Source organism: Melanotaenia boesemani, chromosome 22 (assembly GCF_017639745.1).
Source record: "Melanotaenia boesemani isolate fMelBoe1 chromosome 22, fMelBoe1.pri, whole genome shotgun sequence".
NCBI classification, from domain to species: Eukaryota; Metazoa; Chordata; class Actinopteri; order Atheriniformes; family Melanotaeniidae; genus Melanotaenia; species Melanotaenia boesemani.
This window is the reverse complement of record NC_055703.1, coordinates 5,477,910-5,504,295: the sequence shown is the minus strand read 5'-3', so window position 1 is coordinate 5,504,295 and position 26,386 is coordinate 5,477,910. Positions and strand designations below refer to the sequence as shown.

Here is a 26,386-nt window from a genome sequence, read left to right as displayed (position 1 = left end):
CATATCAAGACAAGGCAGTTGATTTCTATAGCACATTTCATGTACAGGACAACTCAGTGTTTTACATGAAACATTAAAAGCATATTAAGAAATAGTAAAAGGCAGGAAAAAATAAAGATGGCAATAAAATCACAAATTGCATTAAAATGATTCAAAGCAAGATAAGTTAAAAAGTTAGCGTGAAGATTTTATGGATAGGCACATGAAAAAAAATCTATATTTGGTGAAAGTTTAATCTCCACTGGCAGTTTGTTCCACTTGTTTGCAGCATTACAGCTAAATGCTGCTGCTCCATGTTTAGTCTGGACTCTGGTCTGGACTTGTTGAACTCTCTGAATATATCAGAGATGTTTTCTGTGCCTACACGTTTTGGAATTTGTAAAAAGGGTTTAAAATCTCTTTTGTGACTGACTGGAAGCCAGTGTAAAGATTTCAGAACTGGTGTGATGTGTTCAGATCTCTTACTCCTGCAATGCAAGGGACAGTATGTCCATGTTAGCAAAGAACGCAGCTTTTGCGAGTGCTTTAAGGGATTAATCACAGCTGCAGATGGAGAGGTGCTGTAATCAGAAACGATATTCAGGCAGGATGTTGCTTCACTGTTTAGGCTTCATGTGTTTGCCTTATGCTTGTTTATTTTTAGTATGTAAAGTCCAATTAGTTTATGATTTATGTGTTGCTTTACAAAGTTTTATTTCCACTTATGTTAATAATTTTTTTATTATTGATTACAGAACATTTCTTGAAAAAAATGGAATATATATATATATATATATATATATATATATATGTATATTCCTTGTCCTTATTTAAAACTACAATAATTAGAATGATGGGAGAAAAGAATGTCCATTGTTTGTGAACCATACATAAGGCCGCTGCTATGTATAGTCTTTGGGTTTTCTACATTGGCCCAGAAATCACACAAATGCTGCAGAATCTGTTTAAGAGGTCACTTTTTATAATAAACCATTTTTTATTTACACATCAACATGAGGTCCAAAAGTGGTTTTACCTCCATGTATCATCTGCTTCAAGTAGTCCACTACAGGAGCATAAGAACTGGACTCTGGAGGCATTGCGACACTGGATGGAAATAAATCTTGTGACGTTGCAGAAACTTATTGAAACAATGCCACATTGCAACAAAATATTAGAGTTTGTGACCTTTTTGTTTCTTTTTTTTCTTTTTTGGTGTTTTTTTTTATGTTTCTTTTTTTTTGATTGGGCCAGCCAGATAACAAAGTGGAATCATAAAGCTGTGTGGTAGACTGACCTGCATGTAACATTCACTAATTAGTAACAGTTTTGAGTCAAAGTCCTTTAGTTCCTCTTTATAGCTGCAATAAACCTCATCTAGTTCAAAAGGTCTCCACTCTCCAGTGTGCACATGTAAACTAAACAGCAGCATTTACTTAGTGACACGCTGTTTGGAAATGGAGAGATTTTTCTTCTTGTTTGGACTAGTGCTTCTGGCCACATCCTACACTGTAAGTACAGTATGGATTTAGGATTTATAGTAAATGTTATTACCATCGAGTCCTATAACAGTCTTAATTTTTATACAGATACCAGTGTCTCTCAATGTGCATGGTACGTAGAAAAAAAAAAAACGAAAAAAGACTAAATATTTAAGGGACTGGAATTGTCAGATATATGAACTCTGAGCCATTTGTGTGTGTTAATACAGAGGTGTATGAGTATGGTGAGGATGAGAACCCTATCCTCAACTTGGGTAAGAAATGTCTCAGTGTTTTATAATGTCTACTTTAGGAAATTGCTATACTGACAGAAATAATGTTCCTCACGTGCTGCAGATTCAGATGCCAAACTCTTTGAGGGGGACATTTTGATTCCTGTAAGTTGTAACAGCTGGACATATTCTCTTATTTTACTAATGAAATGCCATTTCAATAAAATATTAATTGTTTTATTGCCAGCTGTTGGTTCTTTGTCTATAAAAATCTTTCTTCAATGCTGCAGGAGGGGAGGAATGCCATGACTGACAAACGATACAGATGGAAATTTCCAATCCCTTACATCCTTGGTGATGATTTGGGTAAGTTTTTATTGTCTTAACTACAATTTGATTGTAAATATGTCAAATCTGAATTTTGAAGTACTTGATTTTGCAGAATAGAGTCCTGATCAGGGTTAGAAACAACCTTCACTTTCTAATTATAAAATTGAGAGTATCCTCAGTATCATTTCACAGCAAGAAGGCTCCTGGTGAAAATCTTAGCATCAGCATGTAATGCCTGTGCATCCACATTTTCTCTGAGTACTATGCCTTGCTACCTTAACACAAAAACAAGAGTCTATTTAAAATCACCAATCCACTCAACAGGTTAATTAAATCAAGATTTGTTTTAATAATTCTTAAGATAACTTGTGCAATATATCAGAAAGTTTCTCAGCCATACTAGCATGTGTTGCTCTAAAAACAACCTGTTTGGAGACATCTGTAAAGGTCTATCCTAATTCTTGAGTGGAATAAAGACATTTCAGCATCTTTAACTTATCCCACACTACATGCTGCAGGCTAATGGTCCTCATTCACCAGCCGCAAATTTGTTCAAGTTCTACTTCCAAACTTTTTACAGAAATAAAGACATTCATGAAAATCTTCTTTTCTTGGATTTGTTCTTATCCAAGAACTTATTCTAAAAATACTCAGGAGTACTCTTAGCAACACTTGTGCTGACATGTTTGAACAAAATCATTTGTCTCCTGCTGTTCAGTTAATGAAAATACAATAATAAAACTACATGTTTTTGTCACATTTTTTTATTTTTTAAAATGTTAGTTTATTCAAGAACAAGTGACAGTCAAGACAGGATTTAATTCAGTTGCTGGTCTTCTTAAAATCAGAGCTGTAAACTGCACATATGTGCATTAAAGCGATGATTCCAACACTGGTCCTTATGCCTGCTATCCTGCAGGAATCAGCTGTTTCCCTGCTACTACACACCTGATTCAAATTAAATAGATCCCTAACAAGCTCTGCACAAGTATGCTACTGAGCCAATAATTTGAGTCAGGTGTGTTACAGCAGGAAACATCAAAGTTCAGGACTGTGGGCCTTGGGGACTGGGGTGGGGGATCCCTGCAATGAAGCACTATTATCAGATCTTTTCCCTTAATTTAAAGAATATCTTTCTATAAATGTCCAGCAGTGACTCTCAGAACCACCTACTGAATTTGGTTTTCATAATTAAAACTGACTGTTTTATTGTAAACAGTTTTATTAGGAGATGGAGGTTATGGCCTGATCACCTGTCAGACTTAAATGGAGGATTTACTTAATCTTTTTTTTTTTTTTTTCTTAACCTGTCTTGTCCAGCATCGTTGCAAACAGAATGATTGTCTGGCTGCTGTCTGGTGCTGGGCAATTTTACTCTATCAAGCAGGGATTTATACTACATGTATAAAGTCCCTCTTGATGACATGAAAAACTTTATTAAATCAGACTCTTAATGCTGGACTCGACCGGAGGGGACAGAGAGAGAGAGAGATAGAAAAGAAAGTAGAGAGAAGAGGGAGGGGAGAGAGAGGGACAGAAAGGGTGTGGGGAGTGCGGGTGGGGACTTAAAACATTATACAGAAAACCATGTAATCCATACTACTTACAACATATATAGCTAAGATCATCCTGACCAGTAGGTCATTACACAACTAGTTGATAATAGTAACAATTTACTATTTACTTAATCGAATCCACCACTCGCTCCATCAGTGCACTACAACTTAAAAGGATGCTGGATGTGTTTGGATACTGCAGGACTTAATTTGCTTTAGAAACTGCAGAAGGTAGAGTATGTAAAGAAAAAATAAACATTAATTATACAGTGTATCACTTCTTTTAGCCACTTCACCATGTGGGTGTTCTTCCTGACATGTTCATGGGACCAGACTGCAGGCTGCTAAGTTCTGAAGTACTTAATGACCCATTTGTACATAAAACTGCTTTTATGATTTTAGTCTCACTGCGTGATTACTTATAACCACATGTTGAAATTGAAAAATGAGGACAAACAGGTTTCAGTGCACATCGTTATTATTTATTTTTGTTGATAATTTTGGATTCTGTTAGTTATTTTTTCTCCTCTTGGTCTGGCCTCTGTTGGTCTCTGCACACAAACCATCACTGTTGCCAGATTGGAGATGTTAAAGTATCGTACGAGGAGCTCAAAGTTATCGTCGTTGAAGAAAACTTGCCAAGAGTCTGGAATGAATAAAAGTATATTAGGTTTATTTACAGGAGAAGTATTGAATAAAGAATTACTTGCAAGTAATGAGAATGGTCGTTCCGACTCGCATGAAGTCAGGAGAGACTCTGGGGATTCATCAGAGAAAAACAGCTTTATTCAGCTGGTCCCCAGCTGAAGGTCAAACAGCAAAATAATAAATGAGGAATAGAAGACTGAGTGGCGCCACTTTCTTCCAGTTTTCAGACAAAGCCCACATACCACAACAAGCTGATATCCCAAACAACTATTGCTATCTAGCAGGTGCAAAAACCAGTCTCAACTCTGTCATATCAGAGCTCTGGGAGGAAAGTGGTCAGCCTGACCTCACACACACATACACAATGAAAACTGTAACTTCAGTATTCTGTAAAATGAGAACACACAATATGAAAACGTAATAGTGAATGGATTAACAATAATAAATGAATAAAGAAAACTGAATATACATGTGATTATTATATGAGTATATACGAGTGATTACCATATGCAGCAAAATTTCTTTCACAATCCCCCTCTTTTGATTAAAGGAAAACCTTGTTTTACTATTAATCACACAAAACGCAAAGAAATTTACCATAACACCTTCACACAACAGAATGCCACTGTTATAACCACATCAAGGGTCAAAATGCACCCAGATTAATAAAAAAAAAAAACACAAGTGAGAAATGAAGGATGGATAAGTGCTGCTGATCCTACATGAGGATAGACACCCCTAGGTTGTAGTAAAAGCAAAAGTTTAGAAAATATACACTGACACACCATAACATTACACTGAGGTTCAGAAATCATTATCGCTGTTAAAACCAGTAAACCAATGTCATCATAAGTACAAGTCATCACCTGCATGAGGTCCCGTAAATAATGTAAAACAGCTGAAATGTAGTTAGAAGCATCAGGAATCCAAATACAACACTCAGCACCTATTAAATGACAGGCTCTGCCCAGGTCAGCCAGGAGGAATCCAGAGCCATCCCATTCTCCAGGGTCGACACATAGAGCCTTAAGCTCAGGGGTCAGGGACTCAAAACCAGATGAAACTGGTACAAAGAGATTCTCAAGTTCAATAGCCAACTGATCTATGTGAAAAGCATTATGACCAGCACCATAAGAGTGATTATACCACCTAGAAACTTATACCATGGAGCCGACCTCTCCCTCTTATGGAGGCCAGAGTGACGCCTGCAGGAATAGAGCAATAGTTAAATTAGAGGCCACACGTGGACTCAGAAAAACTGAGTATCCCAGGGATAGGTATAAGATCTTTATTGTACAGAGTGAATAATATGATTGTGCATTCCGGTCTCTCTCCGATCAGCTGTCTGTGGACACACGAGACAGGCATTAAGAAGCAGTCAGCAGATGAGGATATTGAGAGGGTTTAAGATTTCACGTACCAGCAGATGGTAATCCAGCCGAGTGTAGGATCCAGTGGCTGGAGAAAGGCCGCCGGGAGAGAGACTGCTGGGGTACGGGAGGAAAACTGCTGAACAGAGGAGAGGTTAGTGGAGGAGTACAGGTTGCAGGCGGGAGCACCATAAGAGGGAGACCGCAGAGGCAGTATCCGAGGGTTCCCGTTGGGGGCAGATAGGTTTGTCCGTGATCCGAAATCCAATCCTGTTAAACAAGCCAGAGGTCAAAGAGCCAGGTCCAAAGTACGAAGTCAATGACAGGCGGGCAGGCAGGCAGGATTATAAAGGCTGGATACGTGCAGGGAAGAACCAAGACGATCTGGCACTGAAGGGATGGCACAGCCCAGTATATGTAGTGCTTGGAACAGGTGGAGCGCATCAGCCCTAATCATGAGCTGGAGGAGATGATGCCTTCAGGGTGGCTGAGAAACCTGAGCCTTATACCACAGATCATGACAACCTCCCACAGGGGCACCTGGTAAGGACCCGTGAACCTCTGAGCCGTCCAATGCTCCTTCTGAGGTCCTCACCTGCAATCCAGCCACCCTGCATGAGTGTGTGTGAAACCCGTCCTCAGCTGGTTTTGGGAGAGCTGCTGTCACCACCTGTAAAGCCTCAGAAAGCACAAGGAAAAGGTTTTGCAGTAACCAACACTGAATCCTCACCAATGACTATTCCAGGTAGGGCCAGCTCAATTCCAAGACCAGGAGGCCTGCTAGAGAGAACCTAAAATGGACTGAGGTTCAACCTTGTCCGGTTACACATCCTCATGCAGGTCAGGAGGAGGTAGAGAGCTGTCAGCATGCAAAGCAGAGAATGTGAAGGGAGGGGCAGAGGAGAGAGGGAGCGAGGAGGAGAAGTAGGGAGACGTCGAGCGAGAGACGGCAGAGTGAGACAGACAGAAGTAATGGTGCCTGCCAAGGTCAGCAACCCGAGACACGTCCAAAACCAGCTTACCGTCCGGTTCTTAGAACGGTTCTCGTTCTGCAGAAAAGCCAAATCAGAGCAGGTAGATTTTCCCTGCATGTAGGAGGATCCATAAAGGCCATTATGGCATCGTTTTGGAAAGACATGAAGTCTGCTGGAGTTTTCTTAATCAATTTATTAAACTCCAAGATGATATGGACATTAAACCAATTTGAATTTCTGTTATTTATGTGTCCATCATCAGCCAAATTTTGCTCAAGCAGCTTTTTCTCTTTAGTTCTTTTACAAATCTTTTACTTTTATTTTACAAGAGAATCAGTTTAAAACATCCATGGATATCAGATTATTATGAAATAGTTTGTATTTTCTCCTGTACCTCTCTGTATTAATTCTTACAGTCCACTTTCCTGTGTTATTGCAGATAACAACAACAACAAAAAAACTTTTATCTATATTAATGTAGGTTTGTTGAACTAGTTTTTCAAGTTTCCTTTCTTTTACTTAAACTCATTTCCATCTGGTTATTTGCTGACAGTTAAAGAGGAGCTCACATCGTAAACACCTAATTTGCATCCTGATGTGGCTGAGGACCAACAGCTTAGTTTTAAAACAGCACTTCTAGCTGTGTGGGGTGTTGGATGAACCCAAGGCCTGAACTGAACATAACCAGTTAGATGCCAGTGTAACACAGTAAATATGATATACCAATGCTAATATTTACTATTACAGTAAAAACAAGAAGTGGTCAATAGCAACTTCTCTTTATCTTAGCCAAGATAGATCAAACACTGTCCAACTTTCAGAGGGGTTCCCAAACTTTTTCATGCTGCAACCCACCTGTGGAGGTATGTCTGGTCAGGCAGTGCCCAACAAATATTTCATTCAGTAAAATAAGAAAAATCACGTGAAAAAAAAAATCAGGTCCAGAAACACACACCACATATGGAGCTGTTAACAAAAACCATCAAACATTTAACCAGCAATTTAAAAATCTGCAATCACATCATTTACAACTAGATAAACACACTGACAATCTGAATAAGTCCAAAGGTTCCCGCACTCAGTATTTTACCTTATTTTACCTGGGATAATAAAATATTCCACACTGGCACAGCTGTTTCTGAGTTGGGTGAGGACAGTTGTGTACATATAAAACCCATGCAGCGCTCTACTGCAACACAGTGCATCAGTTAGATTGTAATTAATGAAACAAAGCCCATAAGTTAATAAAAGATCTTAATAAAAATAAAACATGGTGGAGGTTCTGTCATTCTGTGAGGCTTCTCCACTGATGCTGATGTTGGCGGTATTAAAGGAATAATGAAATTACAAAATCAAACATTTTGTTTTTAAAAATGTGTTTTATAACATGTAATAATAGGTTTGAGTTGGCATTCTTGGGTGTTTTAACAGTGTATTGACCTTAACATATATCTTACATAACTCAAAATTTTTTTATGAATGCTTTGTGACCTACAATTGGTCCAAGTTGTCAAATACATCGTCTTGACATTAGTCCCTTAGAAATTCTACAGAAAGAAATTAGATGGGTGGAAAAAGGTAAAAGTTATATTTACACCCAACAGTCCACTAGACTTGGTTCGATTGGGAATTCAGTTCCATTTGGGGTTGCAGCTTTCAGCTGGCTCGAGTTTGCTTTCACACTGTACTTAACTCAACTCAATCAATAACGTAATATTTTCATCAAGACTATTTAAGAAAAAGACAAAACAATGAACCAAAAAACGTAAGTTGCAGCCTGCAACCAAGACCAATGTATTTAGGTGAACCAGAGACTGCCAAGGGGTCCAGCTCAGGACAGGACAGTTAGTTGGTTCAGTAAACCCTGATCTAGTAAAAAGTTCCACAGCCAACTGTACCTTGACTGGTAGTTAAAGTAAAAGCCATACTGCAATAGATCTGTCAGCTACATAATAGTGTAACACAACACCTTCCTTTGAATTACAACAAAGAAAAGCGCAACACAGAAACAGAGGATGAGAATGGTGGACATGCAGCAGTTTGTGTTCTTTCCTTTGACATGTGGCTGCTGACTTGTGCAAGAAGCTTCTAGGCAGCTAAATAAAACATTTCAAGGTGATTAATACTGCAAAAGATGTAGGGTTTGAGTAATTTGTTTTTTTTTTATATGTATAATTGATAAATGATCTTGAACATTTAATGAAAATATTCTCATGATACGAAATTCATTCATTCATTATCTACAACTTATTCCATTAAGGGTTGCGGGGAAGCTGGAGCCTATCCCAGTATTTAACAGGTGAGAGGCAGGGTACACCCTGGGCAGGTCACCAGTCCATTGCAGGGCCAACACAGATAGGAACAAACAACCATTCACATGCGCATTCACTCCTAGGGAGAATTTTAGAGTGACCAATTAACCTATCATGCATGTCTTTGGATAGTAAGAACCCACACATACACGGGGAGAACATGCGAACTCCACACAGAAAGGCCACCACACCCCGAAGTTCGAACCTCCCCTCAGCCGAGGCTCAAACCAGCGACCTTCTTACTGTGAGGCTGCGGTGCTAACCACCACACCAACGTGCAGACCAAACTTTTTTTCTTCATTCACTGATGATGGAAGCTGCCATGCAAGGTGCTTAACTACGACCCATCAGGAGCAATTAGGGGTTCGGTGTCTTGCTCAGGGACACCTCAATATGAGCTCGATGGCCGAGGATCGAACCAGCAACCCTTGGGCTGCAGGACGACCACTCTACCCACTGAGCCATGACAAGAAATACATTTATTTGCTTTTATTTAGCAGATGTAAAGAATTATGTTCTTGATTCTAATTCTGATCAGGACTATGAAACTGGATCATTTTAAAAATTAAACTTATAGAGTTAGAAACTTATCTGAAGACCTTGATGAAATCAATACATTTTTGTTCTTTGTTGTAACTTCACTCCTCAGACCTAAATGCCAAAGGCTGCGTCCACCAGGCTTTCGAAATGTATCGACTCAAGTCTTGTGTTGACTTCAAGCCTTATGAGGGAGAGAAGACCTATATCAAGTTTGAAAAGAGAGGGGGGTATGGCATAAGTGTTAACACTTCATTTACCAAATATGCTACAAACAGCATACTTGCTGCTACCATATTAATATGAACTAAATTAACTCTGAGTTAATATAACTTACCCTTTTAACCCTTGTGGTCTTTAATGAACTTTAGCTGTTATTACACATTTCTTCTTTTGGTTTGAGGTAGAGTTTTCATTGTTTTTAATTTTGAGTCACAATTTTAACAAACCATTTATATTATTATAGGTGCTTCTCCAGTGTTGGTGACCAGCAGACTGGTCAGATCCTGTCTTTGGGACCAGGCTGTGACCACAAAGCTGTAATTGAGCATGAACTACTTCATGCTCTGGGGTTTTACCATGAGCAGTCCCGCACAGACAGGGATGACTATGTGGACATTTGGCTGGACCAGGTTACACCAGGTAGACACAGAACATTTGTGATTCAAAACTTTCTTTCTTTGAACAGTTTTACTCTGATTGAAATGATTGAATTTTTAGCTATCATCAAGGGAAATTTAAGCTTTAGCTGAATATTTAAATATAAATGTACATGGAGTATTTTGGTAAAAGTAACAAAAAAGACAAAATTCCCTACAGGACTTGAACACAACTTCAACAAATATAATGATGACTACATCACGGATCAAAACACAGCGTATGACTATGAGTCCGTCATGCATTACAGGCCTTTTTCCTTCAATAAAAATGAATCCATCCCAACTATTACCACCAAAATCCCAGAGTTCTACAACATAATTGGCCAGTACCTCGATTTCAGCAAGATGGACACCCTTAGGCTCAACCGGATGTATAATTGTTGTATGTATATCTCAGTTTCTTAGAAACAGATTCGCTGCAAAATAGCAAGATTCTGCTAAACATTTAAACTGCCACTCCCTTGTACCCCAGCTGGCCCTCTAACTCTGTTGGATCAGTGTTCTTTTGAGTATGCAAGCATCTGTGGGATGATCCAAGGGTATTCGGATGATGCCGACTGGGTCCATTTAAAAAGCAGTGTGGGTGCAGAGGATCACACACTCCTGGGAAAGTGCAGAGGTATGTAACTCATAAAATCCAATTACTGTTAACTGATGATCAAGGCAGCATACAAAGCAATTAGCAAAAATTAAGCCCCATATTTGAAAAGATGGTCTTACTTTGTTGCACTTTCTAGACGCAGGGTACTATATGTACTTCGACACTAAGACTGGAAAGCCTCAGGAATCTGCTTTGCTGGAATCCAGAACACTTTACCCCAAGAGGAAGCTTCAGTGTTTGCAGTTCTTCTATAAAATGACTGGAAGCACCAAGGACAGGCTAGTGATATGGGTCAAAATGGACGATGGCACTGGCACTGTCCGCAGGATGAAGAAAATACACACATTTTATGGTATTTACACTGTTGCTGGAGTACATGTGTTTTCCAGCAGCTACCCAAAACAATACAGTAAAATTTGTGTAAGCCTACAGATTTGCATTAAGCCAATATTGTTTTGAATGTTGCTGCAGATGCTCATGAATTTAAAAATATGGCATTCAAATCTTGTTGTTTTTAGTTATTTGCAAACAGACAGTTGTCTATGGGGACATTTTCCTATCTGTAACCAAGAGGGCACCACGAAGAAGATAGTGCTCCAACAGCATTTATCTAGTAATCTAATGGCTGGAGGACATTTGACAGAGAGCTTATTTAGCAACCCAAGAGAGAGGAAAAAATATCCAAGAGCAGAAGTTTTGAGAGAGCAGATAATGTGGCTGAGTATGAGGTAAAGAGACCAAGCTTGAGTGCAGGAGGTTTGAACCTGCAACACTAAACCTGAGAGGAGGAGCAGAGTTTTGAAAGGAAGAACAATATATCTGAGAGCAAGACGGGACTTTTTGAATGTGAGAGCAGAGTTTTGAGAGAGAGCAAGATGATATTTGAAAACATGAAACTTTGCTTTCAAATCCAACAATAACGCTCTTGATTGAAGATAGGGAAATAGCCCCATAGTTGTCAACTGGCCTGCTATGAAAATGTGAAGCTGCTTCAACATCTAACAGGTGATTAGCTTATTGAACCTGGGGCTAACACTCCATTTTTTTTTTATGCTAAGCTAATAGCTTGGTTTAGCTTCAGAAAGTGCAGATATCAATGTAAAAATGACATGCTGTATTAGTATAAGGATTTAATTACTGTAACAAAGCCTTTGCACTGCCTGTTAACCTTACCTTACTAACTTTGGACAAGGCTAAACATGCTTTCCCCTCTGCCTCTGTGTGCTATGCTAGCTAATCACCTCCTGGTTCATGAGTCATACTTGTGTGACAGTTAAAAGTGTGATATAGCTTTATTCAAGTTAACGTCATGGCAACTTCATAATTAAGAAAGATACTACTGCTTTTACTTAAATATTAACATAATTTTACACACATTTATCGTCTTGTCCCTCTACCTTTTTACCCAGCTGATTCTGACCACACATGGAAAATTGCCCATGTCCCAATGGAAGTAGGGGTTAAATTCCGCTATGCTTTCCAAGCCATGCGTGGTGACCCCTCTGCCTCAGCTGGTGGCATTTACATAGATGACATCAGCCTGACCGAAACGAGATGCCCCAATTCTGTGTGGACAGTCCATAATTTCTCCAAGATCATGGAAACGGCCAACGTCAATACAGTTATTGACAGCCCTCGTTTCTACAGTCCTGAAGGCTACGCTTACGGTGTTCGCGTCAAGCCTTTGTCAGGTTACGTGGACTACACAGGAAACTACACAGGGCTGTACTTCCACCTAGCCAGTGGGGATAATGACATAGTGATGCAGTGGCCAGCTGTAAACAGACAGGCCACCCTAGTGGTGATGGACCAAGACCCAGACATTTTGTTGAGGATGTCTACTGCTCGCAGTCTCACAACTGACATGAGTACAAGTAAGTAGTTTCTCTGTTCAAATAGATAGTTTCCAGGCACAGTGATGACACAATACATACACAATAAGTCCAGTTCTGTCTATATTTATGCTTCTGTGTTTATTCTTAAACTTTATTGATAATCTTTATATTTATAATTAAATAGTTATGAGATTAAAGGAATTTTAAAACCTTTTTAACTCATATTGACTTGACCTGAACAAATGCTCCTTTGCACCAAACACCTGAATCGTAACATTTTCAACTTTAAGTGCATGTAAAAGTTTTTCTCCAGCAGTGTCTGAGCTATGGGATGACTTTTCATGTGACAGTTCTGTTATTTTGTTGCTTTTAGCTTCAGAAGGCAAGTTGCTCTGGGACAATCCATCCAAGGTGGGAAAGTATGACCCCTCTTGTGATTGCTACAGAGGTGAATCATGGGGTTGGAGGAACTTTGTCAAACACTTTGACCTCAGACGGCGCAATTACCTGAAGAATGATGACCTCATCATCTTCATTGATTTTGAGGGTTTGTGGTCTTTGTTTGGTAGTTTTGTGGAAGGTGAAATTAAGGCTAGCGATTTAACAGGCATGGCTCTGAACTGCTTCTTTGTTCACAGATATAACATCACTCATCAAAACAGAAGTTCCCATTATGCCAAATGAATAAGGTAATTGATATTGCTTCTATAATGCAATGTAAATGTTTCCATTTCAACTTGCAATCATTTAACATCATCCTGTGATGTCCTTTTTTCATTTGAAACAGGCCTAATTGATGCATTCTGTGAGGCTGTGAAGAAACACCTGTGAAGATGACTGTTCAAAAACAACTAAGCACTTAATCTACAACATTGAAAGTCATATTTGGTTTATAATCTGAAAAGTATTATACATGATAAACTTTTAAAGGCATTATCAAGTTTAGTCTTGATTGAAGATATTTAAATAATCTTTTAAAAAATGATCTGTTCTTTTTGTGTAAGTGCATGTGTTTCCTGTTCCAACATCCACAGCCTAAAATCAACATAAACTAGATTTTTTCATTCTTTTCATTCTTTGCATCCTTAAATACAGTAGGGCATAGGGCAATTTATCTGGTCCATGCTAGTACTGGGTTGGACCCTTTTTCTTTCATAGATTCAACAAGGTGGTGGAAACATTCCTCAGAGGTGTTGCTCCAGATTTGTGCAGATTTTTTGGCTTCATACAGATGAGAATATCCCTTTCCACCACATCCCAAAGCTGCTCTGTTGATCTGAGACCTGGTGACTGTGGAGGCCGTTGAAGTCCAGTGAACTCATTGTCATGTTCTAGAAAGCAGGTGGAGATGATCTGAGCTTTGTGACATGGTGCATTATCCTGCTGGAAGTAGCATCAGAAGATGCTACACTGTGGTCATAAAGGGATGATGGTCAGCAACAATACTCGGGTAGGCTGTGCTGGTTAAACCAGGCCATGTTGGTACTAAGGGGCCCAAAGTGGGCTAAGAAAATGCCCCCCACACCATTACACCAGCAGCAGCCTGAAGCATTGATAGGCAGGATGGTTCCACGATTCACGTTGTTTCCACCAGATTCTGAGCCTACCATCTGAATGTGGAGCTGAATGGAGACCAGCAATGTCACTCCATCTTCTATTGTCCAGTGTTGGTGAGTGTGTGTGAATTGTAGCCTCAGTTTCCTGTTCATAGCTGCCAGGAGGCACCCGGTGTGGTCTTCTGCTGCTGTAGCCCATCTGCTTTAAGGTTGGACGTGTTGAGATGCTGTTCTGCAGACCTTGGTTGGAACCAGTGCTTATTTGACTTCCTGTTGTCTTTCTATCATCTCCAACCATTCTGCCCATTCTTGTTCATAGTCACTTAAAGCTCCTTTTTTTTCTAATTCTGATGCTGAGTTTGAACTTTAGGAAGTCATCTTGACCATGTCTGCATGACTAAATATGTTGAATTGCTGCGATGTGATTGGCTGATTAGTTATTTGGGGTAAACAAGCAACTGAACAGGTGGATGTAATGAAGGGGCCAGAGATTATACTGAAGATATATATTTTCCCCTTTGATTATGCAATTTTTCTTTCTTTTTTACTTCAATTTAATTAAATTTAATTAAATAATTTTTCTGTTTTATTTGATTTTTCCCCCACATTGTAATTCAAAATAAACATGATTTATATATTGTCTGAATATGGTGTTTACTCTGTAACCACTGCTGTCTGGAATGTGTATAGCAGTATATTTAAATAGCTTTTTACAATTTTAGAGTGTGAGACATGTGACAGCTTTTAAGACATGTGAGTGAAGACTTATTATTGCTTTGCAAATAAGAATAAGCAATGGCAGCTACTAACAGAACATGTAATGTGCAATTATTTGTAAGGATTTTAAACTTTGTGATGAACCTCTGTGCTATGTAGTGGACAATACATGGAATGTTCAAGCATTGCAAAGATCATTGCATATAGCTGATATTTCTATAAGCTGATGAAAAGTTCAATCTGATAGATCTGCTCCTCTTTTTTTCCCTGCAGATTTAAATCAAATGGCCAATCAGAGCTTAGTAAATACAGTTACAGTAAGACATCATATTTCAGCACACCCAGCTGTTTATCTTATCTACATTTCTGTAAAAATTTTGTTTAAGCTTTGACTGCAGCTTCACGTGCAACCACTGTTTTTAAAAGCTGCAACGTTCATCCCTGCACTTAATGAAAGCCCAGTAATAAATAGCAAAATACCTCGTCAACCATCAACTCCAGTATTACTTGTGCTAACAGTTAATATGGAACAGCAGTGGTAAGGTAAGAAAACTGTAAAAGATTAATCTAACAGGTTTATATTTATTTTTTTGTAATTAGCATAACTGTGAATTTCCTTATTAATTTAGTCATTTTCTGGTAAATGCTAAAGGCTACTAAATTATGTTACTGATAGAAATAATAATTAATATTACATCAATATGCACAAAAATCTAATGCAGGGGTGTCTAACTCTGGTCTTTGAGGGCCAGATTCCTGTAGGTTTTAGATGTTTCCCTGCTCCAATACACCTGATTCAAATTAAATGCCTCTTTGTCAAGTTCTGCCCAAGCATGTTGACCCATTAATCTGATTCAGGTGCGCTGCAGCAGGAAACATCCTGCAGGACAGGGGCCCTCAAGAACCAACTTTAATCTAATGCACACGAATTCTACAGCATGAAAAATAATGCTTTCATTTGCTCATCTTGCACTCACTGGACTGGGAGTTCTGGTACTTCCCATCTCTTCTTTGAGGTACTTTAATTAACGATATAATTTCCATGTTGTTGGACTTACAGATAAGTCCACAGTTTACTGTTGTTATCTGTACATTCCATAACACCTGACAGCATGTCAGGTTTAGCAGCTTGAGGACATGTGTAAAATCTGTTACTCATTAAAAAGCATCATCCCGATCAAAGTTCCTTCAGCTGTGGCCTTTATGGGCATGTTTACACAGGAACCATAGAAATGTGTCTGAAGAACATGGGTTCTGGAGGCGCTTTGCGGAAAACTGCCGTGCTGATTGGAGTCTTTGTGGTTTTGAAGGTATGATATAGACCATCTAAAAAGCAGGAATGGAAAAGTAATCTTAAGTTTTAAATGTTGTGGGTCTCTTCCTTCGCGTTAGGTGCAAGCTGCTCCAACACCTCACGGTTAGTCTCTATGAAATATTTCTCACATAAAACATGCTGTTTTTATGTTATACAGTTTTCTAACAATGAATTTACTCTTCAGATGATGCTGATGCAGGCGAATTGAGAGATGACATACTTGAGATCAACAGAGGTAAAATATTTTTTCTCATATTAATGTATACACAGCAGCCTAACTGGTTGTTGATCAGCCACTTTCTGTCATTTAGGATTAAATCACCTGTTTGAGGGCGACATCGCTGGAAATGTAAGTGCATAAAGAGTGTGTAGAAACTACAAATTACTCAAATGTGTACGTTGAAATTCATCTGTGTGTCATGCAGCCAAACAGAAATGCAATCCTTGATGAAACAAGAAGATGGAAGTTTCCCATACCCTACATTTTAACTGATTCTTTAGGTAACCTGTGCACAGTTAGCTCATTTCTACACACATATTTGGGTGAAATTGTACTGATTTGGAAATGAATTTCTATTATTTTAGAGCTGAATGCTAAGGGTGTGATCCTCCAGGCCTTTGAGGAGTACCGCTTGAGATCCTGTGTGGACTTCAAGCCCTATGAAGGAGAGACCAGCTACATTTCTTTCACTAAGCTCTCTGGGTGAGCTGAGATCAGCTCAGCTGTTCATTGCTCAACTTTATGAGCCATGTTGTCAAGTAATCAGTTTGGAATCGTTAGAAGTCAATGATTAGAAAATGCAGATGTGATGAAACACTGTTTAAAACTGAGATTGATAATAACAGAAGCTTTTTATTTGTTTAGATGCTGGTCATATGTTGGCGATGATAAAATAGGCCAGAATGTGTCCATTGGAGCCAGGTGTGACACCAAGGCTATTGTGGAGCATGAGCTCCTCCACGCTTTGGGCTTCTACCATGAGCAGTCTCGTTCAGACAGAGATGACTATGTTCAAATCTGGTGGGACCAAATTGAAGAAGGTGGGTTGCAATTACTTTTTACTCTATTCAAAGTCGTTGTAGTAGAAATACTGTGGTAAAAAGGCTTTTTCTTAAGAACAATGAACTTCAACAATAACAGTTCATCATTATTAATTTTTCCTCCTAAACCATCTCTATATTTACTTAAGTTGAGTTAATGGAAACATGACAAGCAAAATCTTTAAGCTAACAACAACTTCACCATTAAGAGCAAACATTTTGCTAAAAACGGTGGATTTGAGTGTAATTACTTTTCTAATCATGCAACAAATACCAAAATAATCAGAAAACAAATCTCATATACAGTTTGGAACTGGGCATGTATTTTAACATTAATGTCAGGTTGTCTCTGAAATCCAAAGCAAACTATCACAACATATTCAGACAATATCCAGTAATCTTAAAGTTTCTACAGGTGGAGCTTGGGTTGTGTTAGGTCACAAAGCTCAGAGTGACAGAGATAATCTGTTCCCACAGGGAAGGAGCATAATTTCAACAAATATGAGGATGACTTCATCACTGACCTGAACACACCATATGATTATGAGTCCATCATGCACTACAGACCGTTCTCCTTTAACAAGAATGAAAGCATCCCCACAATCACCACCACTATACCGTTCTTCAATGATGTTATAGGCCAGCGGCTGGACTTCAGTGCAATAGACATCACCAGGCTCAACCGCATGTATGACTGTGGTGAGTTAGAAATTCCTGTTGGAATTTCTAATGTGGTTGGTCGGTAAGGAATGTGTTTCTTGATCTGACCTACCTTTTTTTCTTTTTTTAAAATCTGTATTTATTGGTTTTCATTTATACAAAAACATCAAGCACTGTGGACATCTTGAACATGACAGACATTAAATCAATAATAAAAAAAAAACATAAGAAGGGGAAAATAAATAAATACGGTAAATGAAAGGAGGTCAAATAAACCTGCGTACAAAGTCACAGTTATTGTGCTGAAACTAGTTAGTTTGAAAGATAAATAAATAAATAAATAAATAAAACTGTAAGTGTACATTCCCTCAGTAAATGAAATCTTATCCCAGTTAGTCATTCACTACCCCTTCAATATCACCATTCTTTATTAATTCTAGAAACATCTTCCAAATGTAGAATTCTGAAGCTGTCTTTCTAACAGCGGATGTTTCTTAAGTTTCTTAAGAGCCAAACTTGAGGTTAAATTAGTTTACCAGAAGTCAGGGCAACCAATGTTCTTCCAACATAAAGCAATAGAACGTTTGGCCTGTAGTTCATCCACCATCTTTCTCTCTTTAACTGACAAAAGGCAGGTGTCAGGTTACAAGCCTAATTTACACAATTTAGGACACAAAGATATTGGGGAAGATGTAATCTCAGAAACACATTTTAACAGAGTTCCAAAAGTTCTTAATCTTGTCACATTTCCACAAAAAATGATATAATGAACCCTGATGTTTGTTACCCTTATGACAGAGGATAAAATCAATTTAACTTCACGGGATGGGTGAATGTTAAATTCCTTTTAGTATTATTTAAAGTAGTTTAACTGTAACAGGAGCTGATTTGTTAGTCTCATGTTAAAATTTAACTTCTCAAGATTTTTACATCTGGAAATGAACAAGCCCTGAATAGAAAAATAATTTAATGTAGCTACAAAAGTCTGCTTTAATCTGCTTAAGTCACTGTGTATATATATATATATATATATTATAAAATAAATATATTCATTCTACAGTGAGTTTACAAATATCCCATCTTCAACCATGGATACACTACAAAACAGCTTTTAAATGCGTTCACTGTAAATAATTAAATACCTGTTAGCTGCTACCTTATAGTCATTGTATATTGGTGTAGTATATAGGTTATATGTTACGATTTTAAGGGTTTATTGGTGACAAATATGGTGAAAACAAACTAAGATAGATTTGAATACGTATTGTGATTACATTAACTGCGTTTACACAGAGCACTTTTGACCCAATTGAATGATCAAGCAGAATAAAAATGCGTCATGGAAACACCTCAGCTTATCTGATCAATTACGATCGTAAAGCATTTTCAATCAGATCGAGTAGAAGTGGTTTAAACCTTGTCACAGTTTCCTTTAAATATCCTGATGTCGTTCATGTGAACCGGTTCATGCATGACACTGTGTGGAGGACACAATGTTTGTTTGTTCACACTGAGTGAACAATTATTGAGCATTTTGATGGTCAAATGGTTCAAATAAAAAGAAAACCTTCTGAACTAGTAGGCGTTGCACATATCAAATGCATAAAAATCATATTAAATCTGTCCTTCATATAAATACAGCTGATCAGATCATTTTATCTAACGTCCATGTAAACACGCCAGCTGGAATCTCTGATCTGATTCATCTAAATGGGATATATGAAATATTTGTCCATGTAAACATCATTTATTCATGCAAGGGTGTTAAGGTTTTTTTAGTTTATAGAATTCACCTAATTTAATTATGGTATATTTTAGTAATCAATATAAGTAAGTACCATTAATGGAATATAAAATGTCACAATGAAAAAAAAAGTGCTTTGCAAGGGTGCAGCTGAAGCTAATGCTAATTTGAAAATACTTTCTTACACATTGTTGTTTCTTCTTCAACCTGTTCTAGCAAACACACACATTCTCCTGGATCAGTGCTCCTTTGAGCTGGTAAACATCTGTGGAATGATTCAGAATGAGGGGGACAATGCAGACTGGATCCAGACGCTCAGCAGTCCAGTGGATGTAGATCACACACTGGCAGGGCGATGCAGAGGTACTGAGCAAAAATCTGTTAATCATCTAAATCTACAGTCAGCTCTTTAGTCAATTCAGGATTAGCTCATCTTGAATTTTACAGCAGCAACACATCTCACATGGTTGGATCTGGGCCTCTCTCTTCTCCTCATCTTTTAACAGCGATCCATGTGTGTTAGAGGAGACCAGCAGCTGAAACTCATTTCAATGTTTTTTTTTTTTTTTATTTTACTACCACTTACTTTTCCAGTGTTTTGTTGCTTAATCCCAACTTTTCTGAGACACTTTTCTGTCGTCACATTCAAGTAGAACAAATATTTTACATGAAGTAGTGAAATGTCTCACTTTGAATATTTGATTTTCTGTTCTCATATATGAACAAACATTACTTTTACACAGAGTAACTACTTCTTTGTTTCAGGGCGGCTACAGAATATGAAGTAGGTTATGTTTTACGTCCGTCTGTTTTTAGATGCTGGTTACTTCATGAAGTTTGACACATCTGCCGGCACAGTTGGCAGCAGCGCCTTGCTGGAGTCACGTATCCTCTACCCGAAAAGAGATGAACAGTGCCTGGAGTTCTTTTATAAGATGACTGGAGCAGCTGGTGACAAGCTGGTGATATGGATTAAGACTGATGATGGGACGGGGAATCTACAGAGTGTCAAAAAGATCCACACCATTACTGGTATTTTGCACTGCAATGCAGAAATACTTACAATAAAGTGGAAAATATTACTTTTTTAATCTTTCACATTTTGTCATTCGCTCATACATGTTTGATTAAAAAAAGAACAAAAAAACAACTCAAATGGTGCCAAATTATGCTTTTTAACCACTGGGTTTATATTTTTTCAGGTGATGGGGATGATGCCTGGAAAATAGCCCATGTGTCGCTTAAGATGACAGAAAAGTTCCGCTACATCTTCCAAGGAATCAGAGGATCATCCAGCTCCTCTGGCGCCATCTTAATTGATGACGTCACTGTTACTGAGACCGTTTGCCCCAATGCTGTATGGCATATCCACAACTTCACTGGTGTACTCGCCACCACTCCCACTGGCACTTCGCTTAAAAGCAGATGCTTCTATAACTCTGAGGGTTACTCCTTTGGCATCAGTGTTTACCCAAACAGAAGAGAAAGTGCTGACCCTGACTATGTTGGCATTATGTTTCACCTCTGCAGTGGGGAAAATGATGCTGTGTTGCAGTGGCCAGTTGAAAACAGGCAGGTAACCGTTGTTGCCATGGACCAGGATCCAGATGTTACAATAAGGATGTCTTCTACAAGAAGCTTCACCACAGGTAGGCTAAAACAGGATAAGAGTTTACCACACAGATTCAGATGTTAGTCCTATTTAAAGCAGATAATTGGCTTTATTTGTAGTGTTTATGTTTATAGGCCACAACAAATGAACAATTGTCAAGTTACAGCATCTGCGCTTGAATTTGGAGACGACAGATGTAACAGATTGTTTGATTATGCAGCCTCTCATTGTAAAGCCATGATCATAACATTAGATGTAAAACACATTCCCCTATCTTCCTCCTAGCTTTCTCCAGCTTTGCCCCTCATCTTCCTCTTCATGCTATTATGTTCATTGTTGCAGAAACCTGCTTCCCTGTGCTGTTTTTTTGTTTGTTTGTTGGCCTTGTTTACATTGCAAGGCTCTGACTGGTGTCTTTGACAGGTTCCTGTTTATATTGTGTTCCAAGAAGCTTCTGTCATGATTTGCAAAATAGATGCAAAACAGAAAACGCTTTACTTCACGTGCTCTTTGGGCCTAGCAACTGAAAAAAACAAAACAAAACAAACAGAAAAAAAACAAACAAATAACAACAAAAAAGGGATGTTTTCCTGGTTGGTTTGTTGCTTGTTACTGAGTTTCAAAATGTCCACAAAATAATCTGCTGTTTGAAAAACACTTTAATTTGTCTATTAATTTAGTTAAGTTCACCTCTATTTGACAGGCAAGTTACCTCAAAACACTTTTACTGATACAGTCCACTTCAGTCCAATAAATTGTAGCACAATCATCATCTAGTTAAAACAAATTCACCATATAATCCACATTAGTAAAAGTTAAAATTATGTTTATATAAAGCCAATTAATGAAAAATTATTTCCTGGCTGAGGAACTCAAACAAACTTTTTGCTCCAAGGTAAAGGTTTAGAAATCAGGTATTTATGACCAATTGCAACAACAAATGGAAATCTCATTATGTCACAAGATGTTAAATTTATTCTTGACATGAAAATAAATGGAAAGGTTTGCAGTTCTGATTCAGGACTATAACATAAAAGCCACATTATTTTTTTTCCAGACAACAGGTTGCTGCAATTTCTGCAGAATTATTTTCAAACAAAAGCCTGTTTGGCCATAAGGGATGGATTTAATTGACATTGTTTTTCTTTCTAGACAATAATCCCCAGTGGAACAAACCAACAGCCACATCAGGAGCAGTGTGGGATGAAAGCTGCCGCTGTTACCGCAGTGAAGACTATGGCTGGAGCACGTTCATATCTCACAACCATCTGAAGAGAAGAAGCTTCCTGAAGAATGATGACCTCATCCTTACTGCTGATTTCAATGGTTAGGATCGGAAATATAAACATCTTTATTGTGCTACTTATTTTATTCTATTGTTGATGTTAATTGAAATGATTATTCTTTAGATTTGACCCATCTGATCAAGACCGAGGTGCCTGTTAAACAGACAGTTCATAGCAGCGACATCACAGATGAAAATGTGGAAATGAGACAAGAGTCTCAGAAGCACAGAGAACCACGTTCTGCCAACCCCTGCCTCCATAACCCGTGTCTTAACGGAGGTGTATGTGTGGAGAGTGAGGGGAAAGCCTTATGCAGGTTTGTATTAGCGTTGAATATGCATGTACGGGATTACTATTCATTATTAGACTATTTTTTACAACTCTGAACTGAGTTTTGTTCCTCAGCTGTTCTTTAAATAGACTTTAAATGAAAAAAAAAAACATCATTAAGTCACATCTGCATCCTCTAGATTATGGGAAATTTATACCAGTGTCTCTGATCTATCTATCTATCTATCTATCTATCTATCTATCTATCTATCTATCTATCTATCTATCTATCTATCTATCTATCTATCTATCTATCTATCTATCTATCAAGTATAAATAAATAAATAAGTATAAATAAAACTTTTTTTTTTCTCAGTACAAGTCATGTTGTTGTGACAGCGAGAAGCTATCTGAACAGTTAACTTTGTGGTGTCAAGACCACCTTCCTCCTCCTTACTGATTTAACACATTTAGCTAGGTGTAAAATAAATAAAATAAAATAAAACAAAAAACATTAATGGAGTCCAAAAATACCAATGGTGCATTAAGCACTGAAAATATGAGGAAGACAGTAATTCATTGATGCTCCAGACATAACAGATGGCTGTTGCCGGCTTGGTGTATAAGGGCTCTAAAAGGAACATGGCACCACAGCGTTTGCAGATTTGCATATAAACAAACCAGAATACCTTTGGATTAATGCCCTTTGGACAGAAAAGAACAAAGTAGAGGTATTTTGCCTTTATTTGGCTTTTTAGCCAATAATGTCAGTTTAATTCTTGTTGATTATCTGAGGTTGCATTTACCTTATTTACATTATTAGATTTAAAGATCATGAGTACTGTATTTCTCATATCTTAGCCATGGCCAGCTCCCACACCATAGTAAAGTTGGCGGATGACACTGTGGTGGTTTGCTGCATCAACAACAATGATGAGCGGGTGTATAGAGAGGAGGTAGAGAAACTGGCACAGTGATGCCATGCAAACAACCTCCTGTTAAATGTAGATAAAACCAAAGAGATGATTGACTATGGGAGGAGACAGCAGAGGAACCACACCCCTCTGATTAATGGGACTCTGGTGGAGAGGGTGTGCAGTTTCAAATACCGGGGTGTGCACATCACTGAGGATCTATCCTGGACTCTGCATATAGACAGCCAGGTGAAGAATGCAAGGCAACACCTTTTTCACCTCAGAAAACTGAAGAAGTTCAGATTCTCCTGGAAAACCATGAGGATGTTCTGCACTGGAGTGGTGGAGAGTGTTCTAACTGTTAACATCACCCAGTGGCACTGGCCAGTGTTCTACCTTCTGCTGAAAAACACTGTCATTTACTTATGTCACTAACTTGAACTATATTTTATATAGTTTATATTTTGCACACCATGTACATTGTAAATATTGTATAGATGTATACATACTGTCAGTCTGTGTATAGCATGCACATCACTGCACAGTCATTACACTGGGGCTTATTATATTTATATTTATTGGGTCTTTTTGTTTAGTTTAGTCTTTTTATTACTGTGTTCTTTTGTTACTGGTGGTCAATGGGTGCGCACAGCCTCATATGCACGTATGGCTGCATTCACTACCATCTTGTAAGTGCATGTAACACAACTTGAAACTTGAGTATGGATAATATTTTTGGGTGTCCTGAGGTGTAAAACCTTACAAGTAAAGACGACATACTTTTTGTCGCATTTTAATTATCCACGTTAAAATTTTCACAAACTGAAAATCTCATGATTTTATTGGGGACTTTTAGATGCAGCTAAAACTCTTAGGGGCTGAGTTATGACGAGGGCAAAACTGCTGCGCTATTTAACATTTGCTGCGCAGTTTTGCTCTGGTTATGTTTCTACGATTAGCGCCTGATCTATTAAGACTGCTCCTGTTATCATTTGCGGAGCAATCAGCAGTATTTAAATGAGGATTTAGCGGCGCTGTTTGCTCTGTCATGTAAGGTTCTGGAGAGCAAGGAAACCGCAAACGCAAAATGAACTTTTATCCGATAGAAGTTGAGACAAATAAAGGAGACAAATAAAAATATTGCGGAAGTCGAGGAAAAAAATCTAAATGTCACCAGAAATGCTGCAATATAGTTTCATATTCAAGTTCAATTTATTTATAAGGCACACTAACAACAACCTTTAGGAACCAAGGTATTGTACATATAAAAACATGCAAGGAACAAATAAGAAATAATAAAGGTTTAAAAGCTATAAAGAAATAATAATAATAATAATAATAATAATAATAATAATAATAATAATAATAATAATAAAAGACAGGCATGATAAAGTCTTTAAACTTATCCAGCAATTCTAATATTGCAACGCTGGATCGTCTCCACAATCCTCTTCTCTGGCATTCTAAATATATTAATATAATAGAAAAAAATGCATTATCTTAGTCGCCTTTCATGGTGTCTGTGCCTCCTCGTTAAAATTATTACTGCAGCCATTGCGCGTATACTGTTGTGCCAATTAGCACCTGCTTTTCAGAAACGCTATTTTTAGAGCAAACATAAACACCGCAAACTATTTGCGGGCTACATGAATCCCACTGCTGCGCAAACCAGATTTATTTGCATAGTCTCCTCCCACTAATGTGCACTTTCTGGCCGGAACGCCCATAATGCATATGCAGTAGCTTCAGAAACGCAAAGTGGAGAGCGGCGCAGTTTTGCCAGGATAACTGACGCAGTTCCATGTTTGCGGCTTTGATAGATAAGCTTGGGCCGATTTTAGCGGAGCAAAGCCGTCTGCACCTGTTTTAGTACACGCAAAGCGTTAATAGATCAGGGCCTTAGTCTTTCCAGCATGTTTAGATAAAATGTTTAAACTGTAAACAGAATATTAAAAAGTGAACTGGTATTTATGTACAGGACAATTTTCAATCAAAAACCCTTATATTTGTGTTTCATACCTGCTGTTAGCTAGCTGGTCTTGTATTTATTTATCAGGTGATAATAAGAGCATGTACTCTTCTGATTTCTGTTCTTTTCAGGTGTGCAACAAGCCAGGCCACCTACTACGCAGGTCAGTGGTGTGAAAAAGTGAAGATAGACCGAGGCATCCTGGGAGCTCTGATTGGTGGAGCAACAGGAACTGTAGTCCTGACACTGGCTATTTTCACTGTCATCAGGAGAGCGCAAGCAAACACATTTTAAAAGATTAAAATGTCATCTGCATTTTGAGTCAAACATGCTGCTAGCATGGGAGTGGCAATTCATTAAAGGGATTATAACTGCTTTTCAAATTGCTGGCTACTTATTTAAATGAATGAAAACACAGATTTTTGAAAATATGATTTAAAAAGTAGTCAATCCCTCAAGGAATTTGCAACGCTTTGATTCAACTATGAACGCAAATTCACACAATTTTCATGAATCATACACATATTTTCAATTTTGTCCAATCACCACAACTTTAATTCAACTTTGAAAATACCATGTTACACAATATATGAATATCATCAGCTTTACTTCAGCGTTTGAAAATGCTGATGGAAGCAAGACAAATGTGATCTGGAGGACAGCAGATGAGAGCAAGATATATTTAACCTGCTCAACCCAGAGAAGAAGAGAAGTTAATTTTAATTCATTCATAGTATAACAAACATAATAAGTAATATTTATATTAAATGTGAGTGATTTAGCAAGA

General features: G+C 38.0%; 1 protein-coding gene across 1 annotated transcript; it reads left to right on the top strand.

Annotated features, from left to right (window-relative positions):
* The first annotated feature begins 1,382 nt into the window (after nucleotides 1-1,382).
* LOC121634214 (meprin A subunit alpha-like) lies at nucleotides 1,383-25,893 on the top strand. The gene is made up of 29 exons (XM_041976726.1): nucleotides 1,383-1,490; nucleotides 1,569-1,593; nucleotides 1,691-1,735; nucleotides 1,818-1,858; nucleotides 1,984-2,059; nucleotides 9,533-9,650; nucleotides 9,887-10,062; nucleotides 10,240-10,461; nucleotides 10,552-10,698; nucleotides 10,817-11,032; nucleotides 12,090-12,554; nucleotides 12,889-13,062; nucleotides 13,154-13,197; nucleotides 13,947-13,965; nucleotides 16,010-16,098; nucleotides 16,181-16,205; nucleotides 16,288-16,338; nucleotides 16,415-16,452; nucleotides 16,529-16,604; nucleotides 16,689-16,806; nucleotides 16,969-17,144; nucleotides 17,622-17,843; nucleotides 19,765-19,911; nucleotides 20,365-20,580; nucleotides 20,751-21,197; nucleotides 22,313-22,486; nucleotides 22,570-22,740; nucleotides 23,578-23,689; nucleotides 25,731-25,893. The coding sequence occupies exons 1-29, from the start codon at nucleotides 1,437-1,439 to the stop codon at nucleotides 25,891-25,893; spliced, it is 4,047 nt and encodes a 1,348-aa protein (XP_041832660.1). The 5' UTR covers nucleotides 1,383-1,436.
* Nucleotides 25,894-26,386: the final 493 nt, after the last annotated feature.